Source organism: Colletotrichum godetiae (assembly GCF_030913485.1).
Source record: "Colletotrichum godetiae strain CBS 193.32 chromosome Unknown BDP55scaffold_1, whole genome shotgun sequence".
In the NCBI taxonomy this organism is placed as follows: Eukaryota; Fungi; Ascomycota; class Sordariomycetes; order Glomerellales; family Glomerellaceae; genus Colletotrichum; species Colletotrichum godetiae.
Genome location: NW_026851249.1, coordinates 1,497,044 through 1,522,830, shown reverse-complemented (window position 1 = coordinate 1,522,830; position 25,787 = coordinate 1,497,044). Strand labels below are relative to the sequence as shown.

The following is a 25,787-nucleotide window of genomic DNA, read 5'->3' as shown; positions in this document are numbered from 1 at the left end:
CGGACGCCGCAGATGGCGAAGGGTGTGTCAAAACCGATCGCGATGAGCTAGAAAATCAGCTGGATGGGTGCCGTGGCATTCGGTGAGTCCCCGTAGGTATCATTGTGTCTGTGGTAGACCCTAGCGTGATTGTCGGTAAGCAACCACTTACACGGAGTTGTTATCTCCGCTCCGTGGATCTATGCCCAGGCCCGATCGGCATGGGGTAACGGAAGACAACACAATGATGCCAACGTTACGTGCAATTATCATACCTGACAGGAGCATTTGTCTCACCCCCCGGAGACAGAGCCATGCAGTGTTCCAATAAGTATCCGGGGTCATGATTGGGGGTTGTCTAGATGAGTCACAACGAGCATGCCATGCGGTTATAGTGACTGAGCAACGGACGTGAGCGAGAAGAATGAGGTGCAGCAAAACTAGCAAAAGTGATAGTTGTGAGGGGCATGTCCACTATTTCGTTGAAAGCATCCATCGCGCTTGTGGTCAGGAAGGAAGAATCTGCCAGTTAAATCCGGCGGGAATACCTCGCCGATTACATGAGCGTTATCTTGTCGAGACCCACACGGGACCCACCACCGCACACCTTTACCCTCAAGTGGGGCACTGGAGCGTGCCTGATCCTCCCCGGCCTGCTGGCACCCACGCACCCACGCACCGCACCTCATCCACGCCCGCGGTTGTTTCCCGCTTTGCATCTCCACGACAAAGTAGCCTAATTTTGCCCTAGCTTACGGTTTACCCTGGGCACCTGGGGCTTTTGGTCCGGTCAAAAATGATCTCCATTGCTTATTCTCGCCCTCCTCCGCCCGGGCACCGTTTCGGGAACCGATGCGGCCAACCTCACAAGAGCAAGGGACCGACAGCTTGGACGCAGGCACGCCGGTGACCACACGCCGCACAAGACAATACATCGTACTCGTACGGATACGAATGCAGCTACCCCAGATGCGAACGAGGTGCTGTGTAAGGTATCCATACCTACACACTCCAGGTCCCAAACCAGCTGAGAAGCACACACCAAGATATTCGTACACGGAACCCTCGATGCTTGGCACGCGGGCCAGGGCTGGAACAACATGGCAGCTGGCGCAGGGCAAAGACGCAGGGAAGTAAGCAAGTGGGTGTTGGCCCTCCACCGCCCACGGTCTCAGACATCAGAAAGAACCCCAAGATCCCAGAAGCCAGGATCCCAAGAAGGAAGCAGCCATGGTGTAGCTCTCTCGAATGGGTAGTGGCGGTTGACCGTCATTGGGACTTGGGGCAGCTGTCTCTGACAGACATTGGATCTCACATTCCACATGGAAAGGATGGATTATGGCAAACACTAAGAATACCAGCCTACCACTACCTACCTTACCTACCACTCCTGTGCCTCGACTTTGGTTCAGCTTGATGCATTGCAACTTGATCCGCCACAGATACATCATCACCACTGCTTCTTACCATCGCCGACCATCTCCGCATAAATCTTGACTGCATGCCGACGCCCTTCAGCTCAAACCAACCCTTGATCACCTCGAGCTGACCTTGCGAGCCTCTGCCCCGTGCGGTACAGCGTTACACCTCTCTCGAGTCCCTCCTCCTCACGGCACGGCACTTTGCCTCACGAGACCTGTCTTGGCGGCTTGTCAATGGTTGACCGTGAACCTACCTACCGCCGGCGGAGGAGCGGGCCAGAGAGCGGCCTCGCTATCTCAAATCTTGTCCGTGCTCCGCAATCCCTCCGCGCACCGTCGGCGAATAGGCTATCACCCTCCGTTCCAACTCCCAACTCTCCCCTCATCGCCGCCGGACTTCGTGTCAGTCCACCTGCCCGACCCTTCCCTTCACGATCGATCAACGAACCATTGGCTCCGCCTGCCGCCGTGGGAAGCGGCCGAGGCATGCTCGGCAGGGAAACATTATCGCGGCTCTTAAATGTTGACTTTGAAATAAAGTTTGCTGCTCGAAACTACACGCCATGACGTCTTTACACTTTTTTCACCCTCGGACGGTGTCATGGTATCAGACGGGTTTGATGGTGGACTCAATCCGACTGCACGCTCCCGCCGCACAGAGTGCTGCGCTGGCCAGAAGTTTGGCCTGAAGCATCTCCTCGTGTTGCCGTCAGTCGACCTTGAACGACCTGCCTTGAGCCGCACCGCCCGTGAGCTCTCACAGAGTTCGCGGTCAGGGACTACCTGCCTTCTATGCAGCTCGCCGAAGCATCATGAACCTTGGCCTACTACGGAGTAGTACCTGTCGCTCTTGGCGCATATCAGACTTTGCACGCACCGACAGCATGGGATCTTTCACGATGGAGTGAATTAGGATGACACAAAAGTCCGCCCGCGGCGACCATCCCACACGAGGCTGTCGGCACCGTTGGCCTCAACGAGGAAGTCCCTGCATGGATGAGAGCTCGAACGTCTTCCACTGTCTGTTCTCCGAACCTGTCTCGCAGGCAGTCGACTCTACAACTGACACGCTCGAGCCCTATGGACAAGGGACGTTTTCGCTCCTCACAAAGATGAGCTGTTTTCTCCCGGCGGCACCTTGTCAACTACCCGTCGGGCATACAAGAGCCATTGGACCAATTTAGGCACCGGATAGGAGAACAGGAGAGCATTGAGACCGTGGTAGTGCCTGTAAGGCGTATCTGGGTAATGCGACAAATTTGGTCAGATTTTGGCCCAGCCCAATGGTTATGGTCTTTCATGATTCATCGACCCTGGCACCCTGTCGATTTTGCCCAAATTGGCATTCCACTCAGGGACCAACCAGGCATTGCAATGCCAGTTGGCAGACTCGGTCTCTGGCGTCATCAATTCAATCATGCCTTGTTGTCTTGTCTCCATTTGCGTCCAGAACCTCTTGAGTCTCGAGGGTTGCACAGCATCGCGGCTCCGAGCTACTGATCTAGAATAGTAGAATCGCGGTATCGTCGATGATGAACGCGCAGCCAAAGTCAAGACCCCGCCCTCGGCGCCGGCCTCGTCAACAGGCCGGTTTCTTGGCGTACGGGGTTGCAGTTCACCCTGATCGCCCCGTCAGCGGCCCCGTCAGATTCCGCCGCATGCAAATGTCGAGAAATTTAGGATTATGAACAACCCGGTGTTGGTCATCGGACTCACTGCATTGAACCTTGACCAGGTGTCCTGCTCGATGGCGTCCGCGGCTCAGCGAGTTGGCATGGTACGGCGCAAGGGAAGGTACACAACTACACGTTCACTCCGAAAACGGCCAGATCAAATCTACGGATCTGAGACAAGAGAGAGAAGAGACGTTTGGTGTCGACCTTGCTTCACCGTCCCGAACGGACGAGTGGGGTTGCAAACAGAGAGCACAGAGACACTCGAAAGAGAGAGAGAGCGGGTGATTTTTTTTTTGTCAGTCTCGGAGCGATTTGTCTGCCTGAGTGTCTCTCGCATGTCTTCGTCGACTGGTAGGTATTTCGTTCCATTCTTTGGGCCCATCACCCATGCAGAGCTTACTCAGGTCGTCGGGGACTTAGCAACCTCCACTCCCGAAGTATTGTCATGTACCGATCAGTCACAGGAGCGGACCCGCTCAACCTGCCTTACCTACCCCTTGAAAGTTGACAGCACCATTATGGACCTTGTCCTCGTGCAACCCACTTTCATGAGGCGTATACTCGGCTTGGTTCCTAGCAAGTAGTGTTCCGTTCACGATTTGTCGAGTGTTCCCCGAGACAAATGGTCCAGACTCGGCCCGTGCCAACATGCTCGCAGCATCATGTCATCTTTTGTTCATGACCAAGCCTCATTGCTTGGAAAGATCCCATCTGTTGATCCCGGCAGAGTTGTGGATAACCCTGCTACCTGAATATAAGATGTGGTCGGCTGTCCCGTCTGATTGGGATCCCCCTACAACGGAGTCAGAAGCTATTCATGTTTCGAATCGGGGACCTTGATCACCATCACAGTTCCAACTCCGCCGACCTGACGTCGATACCTTCAGCTTCAGTGATCTGATGTAAAAGGATTTTTATTTTATTTTAAAAGACCGTCTCGACCCAGAAACATTTAATTGATTCAGACTGCTACCTACCTCCAAGGCAACAACATTACTTCGAAACAAATAAAAGCCCCTAGGTCTTATCTTACACACCAAAATTGAAGAGAATCATATCTTGCCACACCAAGAAGCAGCCTAAACAGACAAGCCATCCACCACACATCGTCCCGCATCCACCCGCCCGCAATTCATCAAGGACTTTGGTGACGAATAGAGAAAAGGGGGACCAAGAAAGAACGAAAGACCCAAGACCCTGGAACAGCACAGCAGGCTCGGCAACAAGATCCGCTCGAGAGACGTCCGCGGTTCTGCAGTCAGCAATCCGCCGTATCAACAACGGAAAGCAGCAAGAAATAAGCCGTACTTTGCACAAGCAGCAGCCGGCTTGCAAATCAAATCCCAATCCCTATCCAAAGTCCTATCCTCGCCGTCCTCTGAACTCCGCAGCGGACTTTTCCTTCTCGCGGCTAGCTCTTTGGGACCAAAAAAGGCTGCTAGCGCGCTGCTACGACCAGCTACATCCCACAACTTGGCTACGTACCCGACGTACTTTTGATACACGACCCGACAGTTACCTCACTGGCGTGACTGGCACACATTCTCGATTGAGCGAGCACAAAACGGAACTAGGATCCCTATTGAGGCCCGTCTCATTTTCACAAACTAACTGGGCCCGCCCGCGCACTCGGACATAAAGACGTCGCCGACCGTTAATGCCACCCGCAGCAAGACCAGGCCAGCAAACCCACACCACACGCCCTGCACCACCACCTATTCGTAAGGTACCTGGACAACATTGGAACACCCGCATCCGCACCGCATCCGCACTCGCTCCAGCTCCAGCAGACCAGACATCCCCTACAGGCTACGAATACCTAGTCTGCCCTGCCCTCCTCCACTGTACTCGTCGTACCGCCGTACTAGCATCGTAAAGAGGTACGGTTTCCAAGAGGTACCTACCTTACCGCACCAAAGCAACCCAGCATCAGCACCAGCAACCGCAACCTCGTCCTCCAACTCCACGCCGCACGCCGCTCCTCGTGCCCGCACACTCACACACACTCCTCACACCCACCCCCCCCGGCCTGCTGCCCTGTCCTCTCCTCTCCTCCTCGACCTCCACAGTCCACTGCTTGCTTGCTCTGCCCTCCTTAGCATTGCGAGCGACCGAACTCTATCAACCCCCAAAAGCTTCCGAGGCCTTTTCCCTGCGCATCACATAATCTCGCGCGCCCACATTAGACGCACCCCGTCTACTCCCCGTCGTCTCCCCGTTGCTGCTCGACATTAATAATTTGCCTACGCCCTCCATCCCAGTACCTTGCCGTGCTTACTGTCCCGCCCTCTTGACCCTAGCGCCGCGGACTCTTGGCTGTGTCATCCCGACTCTTTTACCTTTTTGGTTGATTCTTCCCTTTAACTGGGTCGACTTCGTTCTCGCTATCATATATAGTTCACTTACACGGCTCTCACCTCCCTTCACCCAGACTTATACGCAGTTTGCCCCTCGCTCTACATCAACAACATCTTCCTCTTCCACACATCGCCACACCTTATCCTTCCTCACTGCCACCTACCTACTACCCCAATAACTAGTAATCATTCATCACAATGGGAAGCGGTCTACCCACACCTCCCTTGGAGGATCAAAAATCCAGAAAGAGCTCTTCCAGCTCCAAGTCCATCAAGCCCAACCGCCACACTGGCAAGCGCGCCAGCCCTCACAACGCGACACAACATCACGATCATAACTCTCAAGCCATGTCTGCCGATGGGCGTCACAAGAGAGTATGGAAGGCTTGCGAACGGTGTCGTATGAAGAAGACCAAGGTAAGCACCACCACCACACCCAACCTTCTAGTTACGCCAATCTGACTCGGAATTTTACTCAGTGCGACGGAGAATTCCCCTGCAAAAGGTGTAAGGACGACGGTCTCGTCTGCACCGCCGGCGTTCGCAAGAAGACCGAGTACAAGCAGCTGCCCAGAGGGTACGCTGAGGTTCTCGAGCACACACAATTCGCCCTTATTGCCACCGTCCACAAGTTGTACTCCATGGTTAGGAACCAACAACAATGGGACCTTGGTGAGCCCGAGCTCAACGACAGAGGACAACCCGTCATCCACAACATTGCCCAGAAGCTTGGATGTATCCGCCCCAACAGCGACATCGACTTGCCAGTTCACTCAGTATTCCCTGAGGACGAGGCAGGCTTGGCCGAGCTGGCACGCCAATTGGAGGAACAGCAGAAGGAACGCGACGTCGAAAAGGCCATGAAGGTTGAGGTCGATTCTAACTCAAGTTGCGAGCGTTCAGACCGCGCAAGCTCTTCCGACATCGATCACTCCGAATTCGAGGCCGACTACCGCAAAGCCGTCTTTGGCAGCCACAACAACCCGATGACCATGTCTCCACAAAGCTTCTCTACAGGGTACACTGAGTTCGATGTCGACTCAGTCGCCTCACCCATCGATCCGACCGCCGCCATGTTCCAACAAAACCAGTCCCCGCCCATGAACGCCTACCAACAATGGAATATGCCCAGGCAATCAGCACCCTCTTCAATGGACCTCGCTCAGCAATTCTTCCAACATCCCGGCGCCCTCACCAACATGGATATGCTCAACCAAGGCCTGATCGAGTCAGAATTCGGAACTATTAAGCCCCACGTCCTCAACTGTCCGAATCCGGAAGTCATGATGGGAATGGGCGACCCGATGATCTACGGAGGCTACGACGGCGAGCCAATGCGACTGTAACCCAATCATTAAAAGCCACTGAGCATTTCGAGTACGGATTACGAGTTATAGAATTGGGCTTCGGTCGGGCTTCGATCATTAGGCGCACAGAAGACATGGGGTCAAGGGTTTTGCGAATTCTGGGTTTCGATGATACACCGCGAAGGCGTTGCTTTTTCTAGGAAAGGGACCCCCATCTCGCGAGAGAGAGAAAAGGCGTATGACTGTTTTTTTTGGGGGGGGGGTGGTTTATTTGTTCTTCATTTTGGTCAACTCGGATGAGGTTAATCGCCACCGTTCAAAGTGATGGAGATAGTGGGCGGGTAACGGCCTTTGGGAGAAGAAGGAGATTATTAGCATTGAGGCGACGATTTTCATGTTACGACGACACAAAAATCGAAACCATTGTATCAAATTTTTCTTGACCGTGTCTATTATTTCCTATTCGTGTGTAACGGCCGATGACGCTGAGTCCAGCAGCTTTTCCTACAATTTTTAGAGAGAAAAAGGTTTATCTTACCGCCCACCCCTCCTTCACAAGAGTTGGGACGGAAGGACAAGCTTGCATAAAGCTGTACTGGGGGGAGGGAGTTTGGGAGAGGTCAAAGTACCAGGATACATACAAAACAAAACCACCACTCTTCGAAGCATACTCTGTACCAAGAGTTTCTCCAGCCAATGTCTGGCTCGTTTTCAATGGCGTGCAATTTCTACCTAATTTGGATTGTAAGACACATAGTCCGTGAGCTTTTCAAACCCAGCAGCCCCAGGTCGGCGAATCATTTTATTTTTTTATTTTTTTTAGGCTCTCCTGCCTGTCGTTGTAGTGTGCAGCGAGAGAGGCAAGCTCTATTGACTTTAGCCGACTGCTCCCCCTGCTGTAACCTCCCAGGTTTGACCTGAAGCGTACTCTGGTAATGGGAGAGGGCATGACGCTACAAAAAAGACGGTGACAAGACTCGAAACAAAAAAGTCTACTTATTTGTGTGTCTCACACTCTGTCTGGCGACCTACCTACCTGTTCCCCGGAAATGGAACGAACTGCTATACAATTCCTCTCTCCTAAAACCCAAAAGAGAAGGATGGAATCGGCGACGGCATACTACGCTACCGTATCAGCGGGCACCCTACCTGCCCTGCCCTGTGCCACCACGCCCGGCTTACCCTCTCTTCACTAGGCCCGCAGCCCAGAGGAAAATCTTAAAAGAGGAACTTGGGTTCTTTTTTTCCTTACCAGGAGCCAGCTCCGTCAGTCAAAGTCGGCCCCCTCCCAAAATTGCCCTGCGAGCATGGCAGCATGCCAATTTGTTGCTCTCAGGGTTACCAACGCTGCGACCGACGCCCCGGAGGGTTTGGAGCGAATGCGACGCTCAGAGTTGCCAAGGGGATGAGCCACGGGGTCTCCACGTCACGACTTATAACTCTCACCAGGGGGGGAAGGTCGGCGGCGGAGGAATGTAAAAAGATCGTTTCTCGCCGTCGCCGAAGGGGACGGACGAGCAACAATAAGACAGTTGCAGGGCCTAAGATTCCGCAGGGAGACAACTGTCAGAAGCCTGTCGCGCTGTTTTAGTCAGTGTCACGCAAGGTAGCATTCATTGAGAGATGAAGATGGCCTCACCGTACCCATCGGCGACCTCCCAGCGAGCTCCTAACACGATTGCGGACCGCGAAATTCCCACCGCGACGTGATACTTTCTTCAAGCTTCTGGTGGCCCCCCACTTGGTGATTTGATCGACCGTACAGCTCAGCAGCCGTGCCAGCATCTCTCATGAGATTTGGGGGCCGAAATGACAGCGATGGTGCAACATGGCATGACTAGACAAAGCTCCCATGCTGCCAAACGTAGACTGCCGACCTCGCCTTGGTTTCCTGCCATGTGAGATGAGCCGCTTTCTGGTCGTATATCGCACCACCACACGCAACGATCAACAGGTTCGAGTTGGCGCGGACCAAATGTATCTTCCAAGTCCGCCGAGAAGGCGGGCGAGCAGTCGGTCAGGCGTCGTCACGCCCCTCATCTCTAAGCCACTTGGTAGAGTCTTGGTCAATTCTAGTTCTGGACAAAGGTCCCCCTGGAGCATCCGTGATCCTTGTTGGTCGATCAAGGGGTGACAGGGGGAGGGTGTGTGGTTGCGCCAGCAGTTGTCGATGGTTCTGCATCTGCGGCGGCGGGCTGGTAAGTGGCAGGGCGCAAAAGCCAACGGTCTGCGCAAAGACGCACACAACGCATATACCGCACACACACCCAGATTTGTAGACGCGGATCCAATTCTGGCGGGTAAAGGCTTACAGGTGCAGGATGAAGCAGGGTTGGTCTCGCGACAAACAAGCAGAGACAAGAGAAAGAAAAACTTTCCAAAACACACGACGGAAAACCATCTGAATGCGTCCGCCCTACGATCTCCTTCGATCCCAAGAGCCCACGCCGCGGCGACCCACAGTGCTTGTTCCACTAAACGCGGGAAGCTCAGGGCGCTGTTCATGCGATGATGCTGCGTTTGGGCATGCCAGGCGGGTTGTGGCGCGGGTCGAGGGGTGGTGGTTTAGGTTGACCGTTAAACGGCGTTGCTGTTAATTGTGCATCACATTACTCCGTGGTGTACATGGTGATTACGGAGTATAGCACTTTGCGCGTTAGAAGGGGGGCCGCTAAGTGGTTGGAAATCGAATTATGATCTCGGCGTTTGTGACGGAGGGCGGGACGGGAAGTTGTAAACCCCGCGGTCCGATAGTGGATGACCCATGATGAGTCGATTTTTTTTGTGAAAAACTAGTTCCATCGTCTTTGTTCGGGTCCGAAGATTGAGTAAGGTGGACTTTTGCTTTGGTTTTCCATTTCTGCTCCAGGTAAGCCCGGGGGGCATTTTGCTGTTCACGGACATCAAACACGGCCGATGACAATGTCTGAAGGGGCTCGGGCAGGTGTTGGCAATGACACCTTGTGAGTTCACGTGTTGGGCTGGGCGGATAGTCTAAGTTGGGTTGACGATGCTGGGAAAACCTTGGTTGCTGGTTTGGGCGTTGCTTTGGGGTTCAAGGCGCTTTGTCAGCGGGCCTTTTGCTTTTGAATGGACCAAAGCTCCTTCTCTTCAGGCCGACAGGAAATAAGCCTGGACGAAAGTTTTCGTTGACTTTCAGTGGTGGACATGATCGACTGCCATCAAAGTAGACTGCCCAACATGGGAAGCTTATACAATGGTCGAGACCCAGGGCCAGGCCTTGGGTGGGACACGTCGTAAATGCTTCTCTCATCTGTGTGAGGAAAGCAGAAAGCAGTATGTGTTTCCGTACGGGTCGGATTAAAGCGAGGATGAGAAACCTCTCGGCCGCAGATTTCGGGTTTCTCGCATTCGGGTTTCCTCCTCCAGACTTTTCTCCCCTCAGTCTCTGATGATTCTATCGACGTGCAGAATATTGTGTCCATATGGGACGGGGGCATGCATTGCCTAGCAGTGTCCAGGCGGTGGGTTAGCTCCGCTGTCAGTAGAAGGCCGAAACGCAGTGGTGCGGGATGTTGGCTGTTCCAGTGATATTGTTCCCTCCTTTTCTGTCCTTCTCGATTTGTTCTTCTCTTTACTCCATACGCAAGCAGCCAGTCGGACTGCAACACTGTCTCGCCCCGTCCCACTCTGTCCACATCGTCGGGATCGGAGAGAAATGGGTACTTCGTACGGGCTATTGATGACCAACCGCCAACGTGGTTGGTGGTCCCCTGACAAAGGGTCCCGTATTTTAGGCAGGTGATCGTAAAGGATCGGCCGCTTGTAGTTGAAATTATGAAATGAACGCGGCTTTTGTGCAAGCCTCGGCAGCTCACGGTGCCGAGCTGGGGGTCCATCGGCCCCTAGTGCAAGTATACGCCGTATCGCCATCGCCGCCGTGGAGCGGCCGGGGTGTGGAGGGCCGGCAAGGACTTTGAATTTGCGCATGAACCCATCATCTTGGACCCATCAGTTGGGGGGCTATTAGGGTTCGAGGTAAACGACATGATGTTGGGCAGATTTGGGGGCAGAAACAAGGTGAAGGCTTCTGCGCCCAGTGGATTGGTATTTTGAAATAAGGCGCGCTTGTTTGCAGAATGTAGAATGGATATGCGTTTGATTGGCGCTTGTCTTGGCTTGCTTGGTATTCTTGGAATCGCAGTCCGCGGCCTCGGGGCGCCGGTGCGTGAGGACGACCGAGTGCCAGAGAGTCGGTGTCCTCTGGGGTCCTTTGTGCCAGCGGCTTGGCATCAAATTCCGTCCGTCGAGGACACATCTTTGAAATGGCATCTGCGATCGCCCACTAATCCCCAAGTGTCAACCGCCAATCGGTCAAGACTCAACAGCAGCCATTGACGACGGTGGAGTATCCGTAAGGTATCCGGAGTACCGTACGAACATAACTCGTAAGGTCCCAATAGTAAAGGGGCTGTGGCGGGTGGTTGCGGGAGTGCACGTGGACTGCGTTTTCCCGGGGGTTTTTCTTCACGCGTACGGAGTACATTGACCAAGGAATCAAGGATCTGTCAGGGCCGCATTTCGCATGTCGTCTCCACGTCAACTCCGGTGTCGTCTGCATGCTTTGCCAAACGGATAGTCGCTGCCTGGCGGGGTCTCGTTTGTTGATGTTGATAGGTAGACGATCCGATGGGCTGATGAAGTTCTGAAGTTGTGATGGAGGGTTAATGGCAGGTTGACTTCGCAGGGACGGATGTTCCTCGGGTCCGAGGAATTAGGGAAGGAAGGGGCGGCGGTAGGTTGCGCTGCGTGCAGTCTGTACTTCGTAGTTCGTACGTACACTGCATACTGCAGGTGGGATCATGGAGGAGGTGCTTTGGTTGCTCTGGAGGTGGAGGGAAGTTGCTCCTGTTCCTATTCCTATCCCTAGTCCTGCTCCTCGTCGTAAGCTCATATTCCTCCGTCGATCCGCCCGGGATTCAGCTGCTGGTTTCGCCCGCAAAGGGACACTGGACCCTGGAACAGCTGGCTCGCTCTTGACCCATGGTGGTTAGGTGAGGAGGTGATTGTGCGCGTATTCCCGCATTAGTAGCCGTAGGTTGGAGGAGCAGAGGACCATCCTGCACTTCTCGTACTTTCCGAAACCGTCCAGCGTAAATACCTCATGTTGGTAGGTAGACCGTAGGTGGTGTCGAGGCATGGGAACTTTGGAGTTGCATCTAAAGAGACGAGGTTTGGACTATGGGAATACGCAGGATGCAGTAAAGCTCCACGATTGGCCCGGGAAGGTCCAATTCATAGCAACACCACAGGTACGTACTTGCTTCGTGCCAGTTGCTGTGCTGTGCTACCTGGGTACATTCACCTCAATCAACGACCAAGGACTGTCCTGGCAACCTCGTCGTTCACAGCTCATTCCCCATGGCTTCTTCGACTCGTACTTCGTAACTTCGCTCTCTGAGGCGCCACGGCCCACACTCTACCAAAACGTCGTCTCCAACTGGCAAATAGGTTCAGTTCGGTGAAAAGTGGCTGAGCTGTGGCCCTATCCGCTTCCCCGCAACTCAACACGCGTATTGGCGTATCTGCCCATGCCTGTTCTGCCCTAGAAACTTGGGAACGCCTCACCTATCTCGCATTTCTCGCATAGACCTCGCCCGCCCTCGTTTTCGCTCTCGTGGTGCGACTGACCGTGGTTTCTCTGCAAAGCTGCGACCGATGCCATCGCTGGCAGTGTTAGGCTATCAGCAAAGCCATGCCGAGCAGCCGTTCTCACCAACCATTGCACGATGCGAAGTTTACGAAACTTGTCGAGGGGTCCTTTGCCCAGCCAAGGCACGGATTAGCTGCTTGCAGAGTGAAGACTATCTCATTGTGGCCCTACTCAGGTTGGCACCCCAGAAAACCAGCCCCAAGCAATACCTACTAGCTGGGCGAGCATGTTTTAACCTTGATTAGATATTGTCGAATGAAATGCCCCTCGCCGACTCCATTTCAACGTCTTGGCCTCCCATCTGCCCCGAATCGGGTGGCCGTGTCTCTCTTGGCGCCCTGCACACGCCGTATTGGCATCTCGTCATTCACCAGAGCACTGAGAGCAGACATCGTTATGCTTTTTGCTGTCAAACCACACCACGGCCACCCTGTCATGCCAACCTCTAAACCCCGCCCTAAGCCTTGTAACTGGAGGGGGTCTGGGAAATTGCACCTCTCTTGCGGTCTTGGGTTGGTCTAGGCTCATGCCAATGCCGTTGGCGCAGCATCTGGGTTGACCAAGGAATGATGATACCTGAGTCGACTTCGAGTGACTTTACCCAAGTTCTCTCAAGTCTCTTCATGTTACTCCCATGTATGGCACCTCTCTGCAACCGAATAAACCCCCATCGTGGATCTCCCCAAGGCTTAGCGCGATGGGCTCCGTTTGACAGTGTCACCACCGCCAAGGACGGTAGCGGAACTTGATGTCGATAAACCGACATCTGAAAGGTGCCATCCTCAGTGGACCACCAATCAGCCTCAGCTCAGTATTCTTCTTCACCCGACTATCAGATGACGGCCACCAAAAGTATCGCGCACTGCCCTGGAACATGGGAAACTCTGCTGCCCTACCGTCTTCATACCAGAAACCTCCAGAAACCTTAACGCGGGCTTTGCGATCATCGCAATATTGGGCTCCAGGCGGCCTATACACGCTAGGCGCTGTACCTCGACGAATACATCCCAATGAGAGTTGACCCCAGTCTCAATAATCACGCCGCCGTTACGGAGTAATAATCTAATAATTAACATTATGACAGGGGCTTCTAACCAGGCAGATGCCGCGGACTACTCTGTATCAATTACAGCTTTGGCCACACGGCGTTCGCAAATCGGAATTTTCATTCCAAATATTACCTGATGTAGCCAGACCCGACGCGCCACTGTCAGTCTGACAGACGAGTATGTCTGCCTTCTCACATGAGAATTGAGTCAGGTGGCGTAGGGCACAAAATTCTGCCTAGTCGTCATCTCACAAGAAACGACAATCTGTCGAATTGAAGAGTTGAACACTTGCAATTGCCTAGTCCGGGATTAGCATCGAACAATCTTACGCTGAACGCTGGAAGATCGGCATCGCGATGTGCCGCTTCTCTCGGCCATTGACAGAACCGGGGCGTGCTGATAGACATAGGTTTGGTATCCGTACACTTTGCAAGGGACACTCCAAAAGACCCGACGTCGTGTTGGCAAACTCAATGCCAGTCGTTTGGGTCACGCTAAGCCACAATTACCATTCGCCATCAGCACCTTAATCATCATTCTACAGTTGCAATTTGCCCAAAAATAACGTTCGCTGTTGATAGACAGAGAGTGTGTGCGACCTTTGCATCGCGAAGCCTGTCAGCTTACCAGCAGCAAGCAGTGAAATGAGGCTAATGCAGATCGTCTGCCCAAGTCTCACTGACAGCTGTACAGAGATTACCCGCCGGACGGATTACGCGATTACTCAACCTATGGTGTCTGTACTGTCGTCCAGTCACCGGTGATAAAACTCTCCATCTTGACCATAGGAGTGAACCAAACAGAGATTGGGGCTCGCTCAATCCCACGTCAGCAGCAGAGAAGCCCCCTGAACATAGGACCACGAGTTTGATAAGAGCATCAGCTTGATGGCGGCATCGTTCCTTCAACCACAGACTCATAGGCTATTTGGCATCCCTAGGCTGCACAAACGACACCGCTCACCAACGCCCGCTTCTTGTCGTGCGTGTCAGCAGGTTGGAGATTGATCACAGTGGGGAGGTCCAGGCCTAGCCACGATGTTTTGGAGGCAAGTATGCTCCTCTACCAACGGGGAATGTCGTTTGATCTGGAGAAGATGTGGGCTAATTATTGGTCTAACCCTATGCCAACCTCTGAGAAAGCTTATTGACTCGCATATAGGCCTTTTAATCTGTCGATAATCTCACCCTTGCAGAGAGAGGAAAGTCAAATTTCAGACGAAGTTGGGGGCTACGGATACAGCCCGCCTATCTGACATCGAAGATCGAAGACCGGACCTGCTTCCGTGAAGGAAAGTGGGCGAAAGCGGTGACTGGGACTCAAAAAGGAGTCCAGTAGGCTTTGAAAAAAAAAGTCTATTCACGATGTTTGGGATTGGGCGCGCGCGAGTCGCGGTTCATCCTTTCTTGGCACGGCAAAACAGAAGTGCGAAAGATTGGCCACCCCGGTCACAACGAAATGGCCGGCGCACCGCCGTCTCCATGGTACGGGACGCGTCAAAAAGGGGTGATGGGGTGGAAGAAATAAGGTTAAGCGGCAGCGATTGGGGATGCGACGTCGTCCACAGGGATAGATGCTGGCACCAAGCGCGAGGCTGTTTGACAAGCGTTCGTTTGGGTTTGGATGTGGTTTATTTACATGGACCACGGTAGGGAGGGGTTCTTCGCCGCTTACATGGTTTCACGGCCTTCATCTTGTCCTATCCCCGGCCCGCGGGCTTGGCCGGGGTCCGGGGTCCGGACAGTAGGGTTTGGCTTTTACTCCGCTTTTCCCATCCGCGATGGGCGCGGAGCTTCGGTTTCGGGCGTGTATCCGAAGCCAAAAAAGCATTCAATTCATCAAGGTAACAAGGCAAAGAGGGTAGAGGGGGCGCGCGGGAAGGTCCAAGGCGTAGAGATTTTTGCTTCGACTACATTGGCGCTGGGCGGAAGTTTGGCGGGCGTCTCGCGCGGCGTGGAGCCTGTGAAGTTATTCCGAACCTCATGGAAAAGCCGCCGAGTGGTGGTTCATTCTTGCATGGTAAGCACAACGTGAACTACAACATTCGTCCGAGCGATGGACGACTAATCGGCGCCGGTGCAATCCGGCGAAAACGCGGATTTGTCATCTCACCGTCGCCGATGTGGATGACTGTTACGGACTTTCCCACCCCAATAGTCACTCACGGGGCTCCCTGCAAAGCCCGTAAGGGCTACAGTCTTCTGATGTGATCGAGTTCGTCGTACCTTACGGTCTTTGTCTACCTTGGCACTTCGGGGTCTGGGAACGAACGGAAAGCTTGATAACGAAGGGGGAGAAAAAGTTGGGATGATTGACGGGTTCCTCTCTCTTCCTCTTCCCCCCTTTGGAATCCCGCTCCGGCGGCTACGCCCGTTGATCAACGGGCTCCCCTTCTCGGAGGACGTGAAGTCAAGAACCCACAAAGCACGGGGCAATTCTTGGGTATCCCCCTCCCTCTTCCCGTCGCCTGCGTAATAGATGCCGTTATGCCGAGTCATTACCTCTTTTGGGTCTGGAAATCGCCAGAGGGAAACCGAGGGTATGGAACCAGTCTCCTGGGCCAGGGGCGCGGGATGGCGACTTCTTTGCATGGTGGTGAGCTTTCTTTTTCGGTGATGGGCAAGGTGAGTGTGTGTTGGATTACACCGCCCACTCGTTCCCCCACACACCCTTACGGGGACCATCTTGTGTGTTTCCTCACACACCACTACCCCCATCACACCGGAGAGAGAGACCCTGAGTTTTTTGGGTGAGACTGGGGGGGTTAGGGTAGGCGCTTTATCGCTCACTTTCTTGGTCTCACGGCTTTGAACCCCTTTTGAGGATTAGGCTGGATGCTGTTGCGAGGCTTCAACCAGCTCTTTGGGTGAGTTCTAGCGTGTCTTGAGCTGAACAGGCTTTTCTGTCTGACCGAAGTGCGGTGGTATGATACCAGATGGCTGACTGGAACAACGACTGCGGCGGCCGTGCCCGTTCTCGGTTTCGGTAAGTGCCAACCACAATCGTGTGCTCAACGTTCTGCCCCCTTTTCCCCCTTCTCCATATCCGCATCTTGGAGAATCTCTTGTCACTGTACTTGGGATCTACATCCTCGCCATTCCTGATGATTTGATGATCTGATGCTATGGTGTAGTTGCTCCCGCGACAGCGGTGAGCGAAGTGACAGTGACAGTGGCATACACCCCTCCAAGGGCCCTACGAGGACGATGATGGAGGGAAGGGAGCCCCTCCTTCGGGACTTCCAGAGGCGCCAGGACGATCTGCCTTACCTCTTGCCCCCCCCCGCCCCCTTCCCCCTCGTTTTTGCCCTTCAATGGCAGGGTGGTCTTTCTTATGGGGTTCTTTGAGCTTGTTTTTGGGGGTTTGCTGCGGCCCTATAGTCCCTCACCGGTTCATCGGGTGGTTGGGATTAGGTTTTTCTCTTTCTCGTTGCTCGGGGCTGTGTCACACTGTCACTGTCTGACTGTCACTCTTGTCAGGCGGGGTAAGAAGGGATCCTCTTCTTTGACTCTCTGCTGTCTTCTGCTAGACATCTACGCTTAGGCTAGACGGGCCGGGCGGGTATGGCGGGTATAGGACTGGTCTGGACCGGGCTTCGACTTCGTACTTGACTCCATGGAAAAACGGTGATGGTAACGGTAACGGAAATTGAGAGTTTACGGAGCCCGCTGGCTTGAATTGGTTTTTGGTGGTGATGTGTGGAAGACGACGGGGAGGGTGAGGAGGTACCCTTTTGTGGAAATAGACTATGAATGGGAATAACTTGGGTAGAGAGGTCTAACAAAATAGAAAAATTCCGGGTCGTCTCCATTGGCCATATTGGCTTGTTAGACATCAACAGATAGCTTTGACCACAGCTCCTAGTCATCGTCGTGCTGATCGATAGACTTACACGCTCAAGCACGTTTGTACGTTCCCTACGGACCTTCGGCTTCTTGCAATGATATAGTAAGAACTCAAAGACGGTGCCCGGACTTCCTACTTCGCTGCACGGGTTACTGCCATGGCGTATTATACACGTTCCATCCTTCCACTTTCGGATGTTCTTGCTGACGATATCGTGTTAGATACTTGTGACCTCGCTCCCTCTGACACTCAGACAGATAACCGCTTCTCATATATCATGATTGTGGCTTTGTTCAAAATCACAATTGAGTTCTTGTTGAGCAAATAGATTGTCCACTTCGGTCTGTTTGAAAACTTGTGTCTGATTCACTTCACCTTGCACTTGCAGTAAAATTATGTACTTGCTATGAAGCTGCGCTGCCGCGTCAAAGACTAGGATCCATTTAATGACTTCCTACAGTGTTTATATGAAAAGAAACTACGTGTTGACAAGAAAGTATGACAGTTACACTTGGGGTTGTCAACAAGTGGCATCCAGACTCGGACGTGTACAAACTCTGATACAGGGCATCTGACGTGTCATCGACGTTGACTCCCAAAACAGCAGCATATTGTCTTAAGACAACCAGTCCTGTGACCTTAGGTACTGTAGTTGCTTTTCTGAGGTCTTGTGATACTTTGGCTCACTCTGCATTCCTCCCTATTGAGAACTATAGCATTTTATGCTGCCCTGGGCCCAGAATCTTGCCACGTATGATCCAAAGGGCCTTTCTGTCGTCGACATGAAGTAGAACGCCTTTTCCGAGGGGTTAAAAGGCTTGAATAGGAACAAAATACACTAAATTAGCCTATACGCGCCGTTTCATCATTTTAAGTGCCAATTCTATAGGTCAGGCTGAGCTAGTATCGCGGTAGGTGTACGCCATTCACGCATGGACTTGAGCTGAGTTCTGCTACGATAATAATGTAATGGGGCTCAGAAATCTGACTCCTTTCAACTATCTCTTCGTGATCTTGAAACGTTCAGGGAATTGAAGCTGTCTTGCTTGATTTAAAGGATGCCCTGAATTGTAGTAGACAGTGATTAGACTGTTCCCGAGAGCTTCCGAACTAAAGTATCCTCTCTCGAAGCACTATAGGCCCGGCGCATTCACACACCTCATTCTCAGAAAGAGACGTTCTGAAATAGAATACTTATTCTTCGGTACCAGGTAAATTAGAAGAACCCCTTGAGGCTCTAGTGAGCCTCGCATCAAGAGAGCAAGAGCCCTTTCTGCTGGATGTTCCTTGCACCAAGTGGACTTCTAACCACCGAAGAGCCATGCTTCTTATCACGATTTACACTCGAAACGCGCCCATAGCCAAAGAACCACACGCTTACGAGTACCCATCATACTCTGAAAGCTATGCATGTGCGTCCATGTGTGAAGAGGAGTATCACCGCTGTGGTACTCACAAAAGGTCACTGAAGGACCTGCAACCTGGGTAGCGTAGCTGGGCCCCGAAAAATGAGGGCACGGCATGATCTCGAGTCTTTACTTTTGATCTGCTGGCGACTATGTAGCTCTCATTTAGAATACCATCTCCTCCTCGTATGATCATCATGTATCACAACGTGCAAAAAACGATTCATCAATCTTGGCGCTACCCACCCTGGGTTGACGCCTAGAATCCACTGGTCAAGAGCCTCAACGAGCCCAATAGTTCAATCCCTCGATATCACAGTGGGCCCAGGCGATGGAACTTGTCCAAAGCTGTCTACTGCTTCAGGTCTTGGAAGAGCGAATGGGGCCTACGACTTAGTTTGAAGGTTATCCCTCCTGGGACCACATCCACGTTCAGCGACTGCAGACCCCGCTTGAGACGAGATGCTTTCGCCTTACTCAGTTCTTGCCGCAAAGTCACTACCATGCATACTAACTTTTTAAAAACCTTCAACACTTGGAGGATACCCTCTTCCACTCCAAAGACCTTGCAGATTTCTGCTGTGATATACTCTGGATGGCTTGGTCTCGTCCCCCGCGTGAGCAACTGTGTTTTTCCCTATGATGTTTAACCCGGATATAAGTCTAGGATTCAGACCCATACCGACTGTTCTTAACACGACACGGCCAATAATCTTACAATATCATTCAGCGTTATAGGCGTCGACTGATGCCAGGACATTGGAAAGACTCAGCTAGTGACGATCCGAGAGGTCTCTAGCTGGATCAGAATTGTTCGTAGCAATTGGTGAGACTCTATGAATATAGGGCTTTCAATCAATCTTCTTAATAGTTTACCACTCCTCTCCTGATGCCAAGGACCGCCGCTCCTCCTCCCTAATCCCTTTTCAGCTGTGTGGCAAGGCCTATTATATCTAAGGTCTTCAGTCGACCTTATTGTTGATAAGTATGTATGTTCTTTGTATCTACTCACAGGCTTCGTCCTTACTAGGTCAAGCCCCTAGGAAATCCTTAACAAGTGAGGTGAAAGTTCCCGTCACGATGACGTCCGCTCGATGTGGACGACCGTCAATGTCACGAATCATGCTCTCTCTACACACAACGTTTGGGTGTAGGGAGACTGAGGAAGCATGGGTTATATAAAGTTGACACCTCCTTCTTCTCGAGTCGGCCGCGTGAGTACCTCAAGCAGAGGATCTCAGCTCTCATATTCAGCGAAACCGTACCCATGGATGTATGTGGTAGGTAAGGGGGGATGAGGGCAACTAGCTTTCCAAAAATGTGCTATTTTGATGAAAGTAGAAGCATCGACTACCTCTTTTTCGGCGTGACGGAAGCTGCGCAACATAATCCCTCGCCGGTCTTGTTGTTATTAAGGCGGTCGATCGCAATTGGGCGGGCGCGAAAGTAGCCTTGTTCACGATGAAGTGATCATCCACGACATCGAGAAGAATTTCCATTTCGATAGAGGTTAAAAAAAGCACCTACGAGAATAGCTAGACATCTCCAAAGAGTACGCTTGCTGTCAAAACCATGCGAATGTACTTGGGTAGTGGACATGAAGGCACATCAAGAGGAGAACATAGTGGAAGGGGAGTTCAGTCTCCTTCCAACACGCAAACTGAACTCATCTATACCCAAAAAGGCAAAAGAATACAAAAATGAAACTTCAACCCAAATGACAAAAGAGTTCACCCCCCCGGTGTCGAACGGGGGCTACATCTCTTGGTGCACATGCCGGGAAAATCTGCCGTAATCCAATAGGGGGTCCAGGTGAGGTAGGTTGTCGTCGATTCGTGTACGTATACGTATGTGCTTGCGGGATTCGAACCCCGGTGGTTCATCGTTTGCGACCATGGCGACCCCAGACACAGTTTGTCCTGACCACATCGCGCCGGATGGGACGCCTTCTGTCTGCTGGTGACGGTATGAACAAAATTGTTCCCCAAGTAGGATATCGGGTGTCCCGTCTCATTGTGGCTCACGGTGGCTTACATGGAGAGGACGCCCGGGTTGTTGTGATTCATGGGATGGGAAGGTGAGGGCGGAAGGTGCGCAGTCGTGTGTGTGGCTGCGCCAGCCTCAGTTGGTGATTGTTGATGGCCATCTCCCCGGCAACGACATTTGGCGGCCACTACCTTACATCGCTCTTGCTGCGAGGACCTACTTAACTAAGAAATTTTGAGGCTTAGGGAGAGACTTTTCGCTGCCTGGCCTGAATAAGCGCCCACTATCACTGCCCCTCCTCCGCTTCGTTTCTCTTGCGACGTTGTCCCAGTCATGCAATTGACATCCTTGGATTAGCTACTCATACGAACCAAAGTATGGTCTCCTAGCTTCTGCTACGACGAGCACTGCTACGGCCTTTCCATTCTCACGTTCCCTTGATGCAACTTCACACCACTGATGCTACTGCGATATCGAGAGGCCCATTTTCAGGTGTGCAGATAGTTTCGAACACTAGGACTTACGGCGAAGGCACTATTTTGACTCTGCTGTCTGGATATCTTACCTGTGTGCCACTACTAGTCAGACTTATGGCCTTTAGTTGCCTGGTAGGTCATATCTAACAAATTAAATTGCACTAATTGACGAATCAACCATAGTCGCAGCTCACGGTCGCAAGTATACATTCGTATTGAGATAACTATAATTGCATAGCCATATTCACTCTCGATATACCTGCTTCATCCCTACCGGTAGTAGCAGAAGTCCATTCGCGGTGTCGTGAGATGAAAGTAGTAGTGATGGTGGTAGTAGTAGGCCTGGCTAACAGTATTTCACAAACAATACAGCTAGGTAGCTAGACAGCGCAGTCAAAATAGTCAAAATACCGATTTCCTTACGGTTCACCTTTGGGCAGATACTAGGAGCAGTGTATGGGAAGGAATCAGGCCATACATCGACCGCGGTTGCCTCATTCTGGGGTTTATCTTCAGGTCCATGGCCTCATTCATCAACCAGGCCCAATCGATCTCCATAGTCGAGCGTTATAACGCCCTGGTCCATTAGTGCAGAACTTGGTATAAAATCCCAAGAAGTCAACGGATGGAGGATTTCGTCAGGGTTCAGTTCGAATTCCGGACTGGGCACCTGAGGTTTCCCCCCCCCTTTTGATAATTCACAATTGCCATCTCCACCGCGTCTGAGTATCGAGGCTTTGGTAATTGCTATACAGCTTCGACAAGGAATTTTGAAAGTGAAAGGCCTGACGCGGGAACTTGTATGGACCATGAGGTATCTGGTAGATAGCGAATTACCCGAGTCTAGCACAACGGAACATCTACTTATTCTTGAAGATGATTTCATCTTGAGCAAATCCAAGGAGCAATGACCTGAGCACCTGATGCCGGGCCTCTACGGTCGCCTGTATCGATTCGCAAGACCAACAATTCACATAAAACTTTCACTTCGCACCTGCAATATTGAGTTTCGATATGAAGTGACCTTGATCGTGGTCTGGGGAAGGGAAGTTGAAGTTGGCTTCCGTTCCGCAGCCGATGATCCCCCGATTTTCGGGCTAGCCTATGGCCCTCTTGCGTCACAGAGGCCCCCCCTGTCAGGTACTCCATCCGTACCGGCGGACCCATTCCCGTCTGCAGCTGCGGGGCCCACGTTCTTCTCGAAGCTGTCAGCATGAATAATCCAATCCTAAGCAGCGCATTTGCTAGAAAAATCATCCAGTCATCGCACGCGGTGGCGCCCCCCTTAGGTACCCGCTTAGACAGCTTCACCAGGGGCATGTGTAAGACCCTCGCTGTAGATCGTCCAGATCCAGATGGACGCCATGGCACATATAAGCTTGCCCGCGAGATTTGCAAATGCTGAACAACAATCCTCAAACCAGATCGATCCCTGATTCTCGACCATACTAGCTCTATCCATCTTTCTTCGTGAGGGACACTCGAGCATCCGAGTATATATGCCTCGCATCGTGACCCTTTCTGCGATTTTCGCTGTCTTCATTTCCATCATCATCTTCAACACGCAGCTCAAGAGCTTCTTCACAGACATCACCTCTCAACTCACCACAAACACAACAAACAGTACAAACCTGTATTCGCCATCAACCCCAGACTCACCTGACTCTTCCATGCTCAACGCCGTCAAAAACAACATGTCAAAGACTCTCCACCACGCAAAGATCACGCCGCACCGCAGCGGCACCCGCGGCCACTCAGACCACGGCTGGCTCAACACCTACCACAGCTTCTCCTTTGCAAACTGGTACGACCCGCGCTTCAACAACTTTGGCAGCCTGCGCGTCCTCAACGAGGACCGCGTGAAGGCCAACTCGGGCTTCCCCACCCACCCGCACCGCGACTTTGAAATCTTTAGCTACATCCTCTCGGGCGAGCTCACGCACCGCGACTCGATGCTGCAAAAGGGCGCCGAGGGCGGGCAGAGCGACAAGTTTTACCGCATGCACCGCGGCGACGTCCAGTTCACCACAGGCGGCACGGGCATCGCGCACTCCGAGTTCAACGAGCACAACAAGGACACGGTGCATTTTCTCCAGATTTGGGCCGTCCCGTGGAAGCGGGGCCTGCCGCCCACGTACCACACGCGCCATTTCGCCGATGAGGATAAGCGCAAGGGTTTTGTGACTATCTTGTCGCCGCTCAAGGCCGGGCCCGAAGCGTCGGCGGCGGAGGAGAAGGCTGCGGAGCCGAGGATCCCGAATACGATTCCCATTCACGCCGATTTCGTCATGGGCGCGGGCATCATCGCGCCCGGGGCCGGTGGTGGGTTTGAGTGGGTTGTCGGCGGCAAGGCGACGGAGCAGACGAAGCGCAAGGTGTTTGTGCACCTGCCCATGACGAAGAGCGGCAAGGCCAAGATTATGATTGATGGCCGCGAGGATGCCGTCTTGTCTGAGGGTGACGGTGCATTTGTCGACGCGGTCAACGCTGGGGATAAGTTGAAGGTTGAGAGCATCGGTGAGGCCGAGGCTGAGGTTGTTGTTTTGGATACGGCATAAAGGAAATTTTGACAACGAAAGGGAATACCATGTGCTAGATTACATTTGTTTATGAGCGAACAAAATATATCCAAATATACTTGCCTGATAGTCTCATTTTGATTGGAAATTACGTCGATCCGGGGAACCTCGCCATCCTGGTAACCTCTTCTAGGGCCCATGACGATGCTGCTGGTCTAGAAATAGACGGATCTCATATCCCTGAGAGGTAATCTGGGGTACAGGAACTTGGCATTCAAGGCGTCAGACGACCACGGTATATCGGTCTCGGCGCTGCAATTCTGCGAGAAAGCGAAGAAGCGGGAAGGGAGTGAATGTTTCTCACTCCCCACTGGAGTTTCTCTCATATTGTGATTGTTGCTATAATTGGCTGCCGGCCGAGATCAATCCTGCTCAAGGCACTTGGTTCGGAGCCAGGTCAAGATGCCGTCAAAATACACACAGCCGGCTGGTCTCCAAATGTAATATCGCTCGTCCGCTAAGAATATCCGTTAAATTCAATAAATCACGATGATTGATGGAACTTGAACAGTGGTAAGCGGGAACGATGTGAAGTGAAGGTGTTGTGGACCACCTCAGGGCGATTGAGTGGCCTTAGTGGCGTACTGTACTAATACTGCCGATCACTGTATGGAAGCCAACAAGTTGGGCGCGCATCTAACAGTGCGAAGAGTTGTAACGTGCGGGGGATCTGGTTGTAAATCAACTCCCAAATTTTCATACTTTGTCATCCAATCTCAACATCACATCACCCTATCGAGATATCTCCGTCACCTCAGCATACCTAAACCCCAAAGAGTACGACGGTAGAGGATTTCTGGAGCCCTCTCTTATATCACCTCTATCATGCATCTTCAACCCATCGACAACACTGAAATCGAGCCATTCACCAGCGCCATGGACGACCCGCGCATCACTATCCTGCCAGAGGCAGAGGCGCAAGAGACCTTTGACGACGTCTGGGGCTCGGAGCCAGGCTCGCCAACCGACAGCCACAACTTTGCCCGAGACGTGAGCGCGCCCATGGGAACGCACCCGGGCGACATGCCGCGCCTGCAGGCCGAGCACACCAACGCCGGCTACCGCGAGGGCATATCCGCCGCCAAAGCCCACAGCATCCAGGCGGGCTTCGACGAGGGCTTCAGCCTCGGCGCCGAGGTCGGTTCCGTCGCGGGCCAGATTGTCGGCCTTCTCGAGGGCATCGCCGCCGCACTGGACGGCCACGGCGAGGATTCAGCCGCAAAAAAGGCCCGCAAGACGCTGGACGACGCCAAAGCGGAGCTGAAGCTTGACTCCGTCTTTGGACCCGCGTACTGGAACACCGACGGGACCTGGAAGTTTGACGTTGAGGGCACCAATGGTGGTGACGAGATCCTCTTCGCCGACGTGGCTCGTGCCCACCCCCTCATTCGCAAATGGCAAAAGGTGGCCGACGCCGAGATTGAGCAATGGAGCATCGTCCTCGAGGCCATTGGCGATGCGCAGGAGCACGAGAGGCAGCCGAGCCCGGAGCGGGCGCCGAGCTCCGCGGTGCCGCAGACCAAGAAACCTCTCGACTGGTGAGGTTTGCTTTCTGCCAGCGGTTGCCGCTGTGTGTGGCACACAAGGAAGCACCGCCATCGCGCTGCTCGCGGCAATTGAATTTTCACCAGGTCCTCATGCAAGCGAGGCTTCGGGCCGAGCTGGCGCTCTCGCTGAGAGAGGCAAAGAGAGACATTTCACTTACAGTACTGCCCGGGCCCTATAAATGTGGAATGCGCAAGAGCCATCACCAGTTTCCAGTAAGTTGCTAGTCAATGTGCTATGCCAGGTGGGGAGGGGACTTGACTAAACTGAACCACACAGCTGATCCGATCAAATTGCATTGATATTACAAGCTGATATTACTTTGGCTATTTGGGTTTCCCGCGGACGACGAAGGAACGGGAACCCCCCGACTTCTCTACTCGCTAGAGTAGAGTTAAAATCGGACTTTGACCAAGAACCCCATTTCGCAAGACCTTCCCCTCCTTGTCTTGCCAACATGTGGCGAGTATATGACATACCAGCCGG

At 52.8% G+C, this 25,787-nt stretch overlaps 8 protein-coding genes across 8 annotated transcripts; 4 read left to right on the top strand and 4 right to left on the bottom strand.

Annotated features, from left to right (window-relative positions):
• Nucleotides 1-1,357: 1,357 nt before the first annotated feature.
• On the top strand, nucleotides 1,358-2,140 carry BDP55DRAFT_15938 (uncharacterized protein). Its single transcript, XM_060565665.1, has one exon. It carries the CDS (start codon nucleotides 1,635-1,637, stop codon nucleotides 1,965-1,967), a length of 333 nt encoding a protein of 110 aa, XP_060437043.1. The 5' UTR covers nucleotides 1,358-1,634; the 3' UTR covers nucleotides 1,968-2,140.
• Nucleotides 2,141-5,631: 3,491 nt separating this feature from the next.
• On the top strand, nucleotides 5,632-6,779 carry BDP55DRAFT_538000 (uncharacterized protein; the record flags this gene model as incomplete). The annotated part of the gene is made up of 2 exons (XM_060567896.1): nucleotides 5,632-5,850; nucleotides 5,913-6,779. The coding sequence occupies 2 exons, from the start codon at nucleotides 5,632-5,634 to the stop codon at nucleotides 6,777-6,779; spliced, it is 1,086 nt and encodes a 361-aa protein (XP_060437042.1).
• A 1,730-nt stretch (nucleotides 6,780-8,509) lies between these two features.
• Nucleotides 8,510-9,338, bottom strand: BDP55DRAFT_15906 (uncharacterized protein). The gene has a single exon (XM_060565660.1). The coding sequence runs from the start codon at nucleotides 9,243-9,245 to the stop codon at nucleotides 8,688-8,690; it is 558 nt and encodes a 185-aa protein (XP_060437041.1). The 5' UTR covers nucleotides 9,246-9,338; the 3' UTR covers nucleotides 8,510-8,687.
• A 445-nt stretch (nucleotides 9,339-9,783) lies between these two features.
• On the bottom strand, nucleotides 9,784-10,724 carry BDP55DRAFT_15908 (uncharacterized protein). Its single transcript, XM_060565662.1, has one exon. It carries the CDS (start codon nucleotides 10,598-10,600, stop codon nucleotides 9,923-9,925), a length of 678 nt encoding a protein of 225 aa, XP_060437040.1. The 5' UTR covers nucleotides 10,601-10,724; the 3' UTR covers nucleotides 9,784-9,922.
• Nucleotides 10,725-15,534: 4,810 nt separating this feature from the next.
• Nucleotides 15,535-16,381, bottom strand: BDP55DRAFT_15851 (uncharacterized protein). Its single transcript, XM_060565655.1, has one exon. The coding sequence runs from the start codon at nucleotides 16,178-16,180 to the stop codon at nucleotides 15,572-15,574; it is 609 nt and encodes a 202-aa protein (XP_060437039.1). The 5' UTR covers nucleotides 16,181-16,381; the 3' UTR covers nucleotides 15,535-15,571.
• Nucleotides 16,382-21,834: 5,453 nt separating this feature from the next.
• On the bottom strand, nucleotides 21,835-22,464 carry BDP55DRAFT_641101 (uncharacterized protein). The gene has a single exon (XM_060573377.1). It carries the CDS (start codon nucleotides 22,432-22,434, stop codon nucleotides 22,060-22,062), a length of 375 nt encoding a protein of 124 aa, XP_060437038.1. The 5' UTR covers nucleotides 22,435-22,464; the 3' UTR covers nucleotides 21,835-22,059.
• A 1-nt stretch (nucleotide 22,465) lies between these two features.
• BDP55DRAFT_641100 (RmlC-like cupin domain-containing protein) lies at nucleotides 22,466-23,831 on the top strand. Its single transcript, XM_060573376.1, has one exon. It carries the CDS (start codon nucleotides 22,677-22,679, stop codon nucleotides 23,733-23,735), a length of 1,059 nt encoding a protein of 352 aa, XP_060437037.1. The 5' UTR covers nucleotides 22,466-22,676; the 3' UTR covers nucleotides 23,736-23,831.
• Nucleotides 23,832-24,581: 750 nt separating this feature from the next.
• Nucleotides 24,582-25,298, top strand: BDP55DRAFT_538292 (essential protein Yae1; the record flags this gene model as incomplete). The annotated part of the gene is made up of 1 exon (XM_060567929.1): nucleotides 24,582-25,298. One exon carries the CDS (start codon nucleotides 24,582-24,584, stop codon nucleotides 25,296-25,298), a length of 717 nt encoding a protein of 238 aa, XP_060437036.1.
• Between the last annotated feature and the right edge of the window lie 489 nt (nucleotides 25,299-25,787).

What these genes read in the sequence shown, in the direction of transcription:
- BDP55DRAFT_15938 (XM_060565665.1), top strand. Translation starts at nt 1,635, where the DNA reads ATGGTTGACCGTGAACCTACCTACCGCCGGCGGAGGAGCGGGCCAGAG.
- BDP55DRAFT_15906 (XM_060565660.1), bottom strand. Translation starts at nt 9,245, where the DNA reads ATGAACAGCGCCCTGAGCTTCCCGCGTTTAGTGGAACAAGCACTGTGG.
- BDP55DRAFT_15908 (XM_060565662.1), bottom strand. Translation starts at nt 10,600, where the DNA reads ATGGACCCCCAGCTCGGCACCGTGAGCTGCCGAGGCTTGCACAAAAGC.
- BDP55DRAFT_15851 (XM_060565655.1), bottom strand. Translation starts at nt 16,180, where the DNA reads ATGGGGGTAGTGGTGTGTGAGGAAACACACAAGATGGTCCCCGTAAGG.
- BDP55DRAFT_641101 (XM_060573377.1), bottom strand. Translation starts at nt 22,434, where the DNA reads ATGATTTTTCTAGCAAATGCGCTGCTTAGGATTGGATTATTCATGCTG.
- BDP55DRAFT_641100 (XM_060573376.1), top strand. Translation starts at nt 22,677, where the DNA reads ATGCCTCGCATCGTGACCCTTTCTGCGATTTTCGCTGTCTTCATTTCC.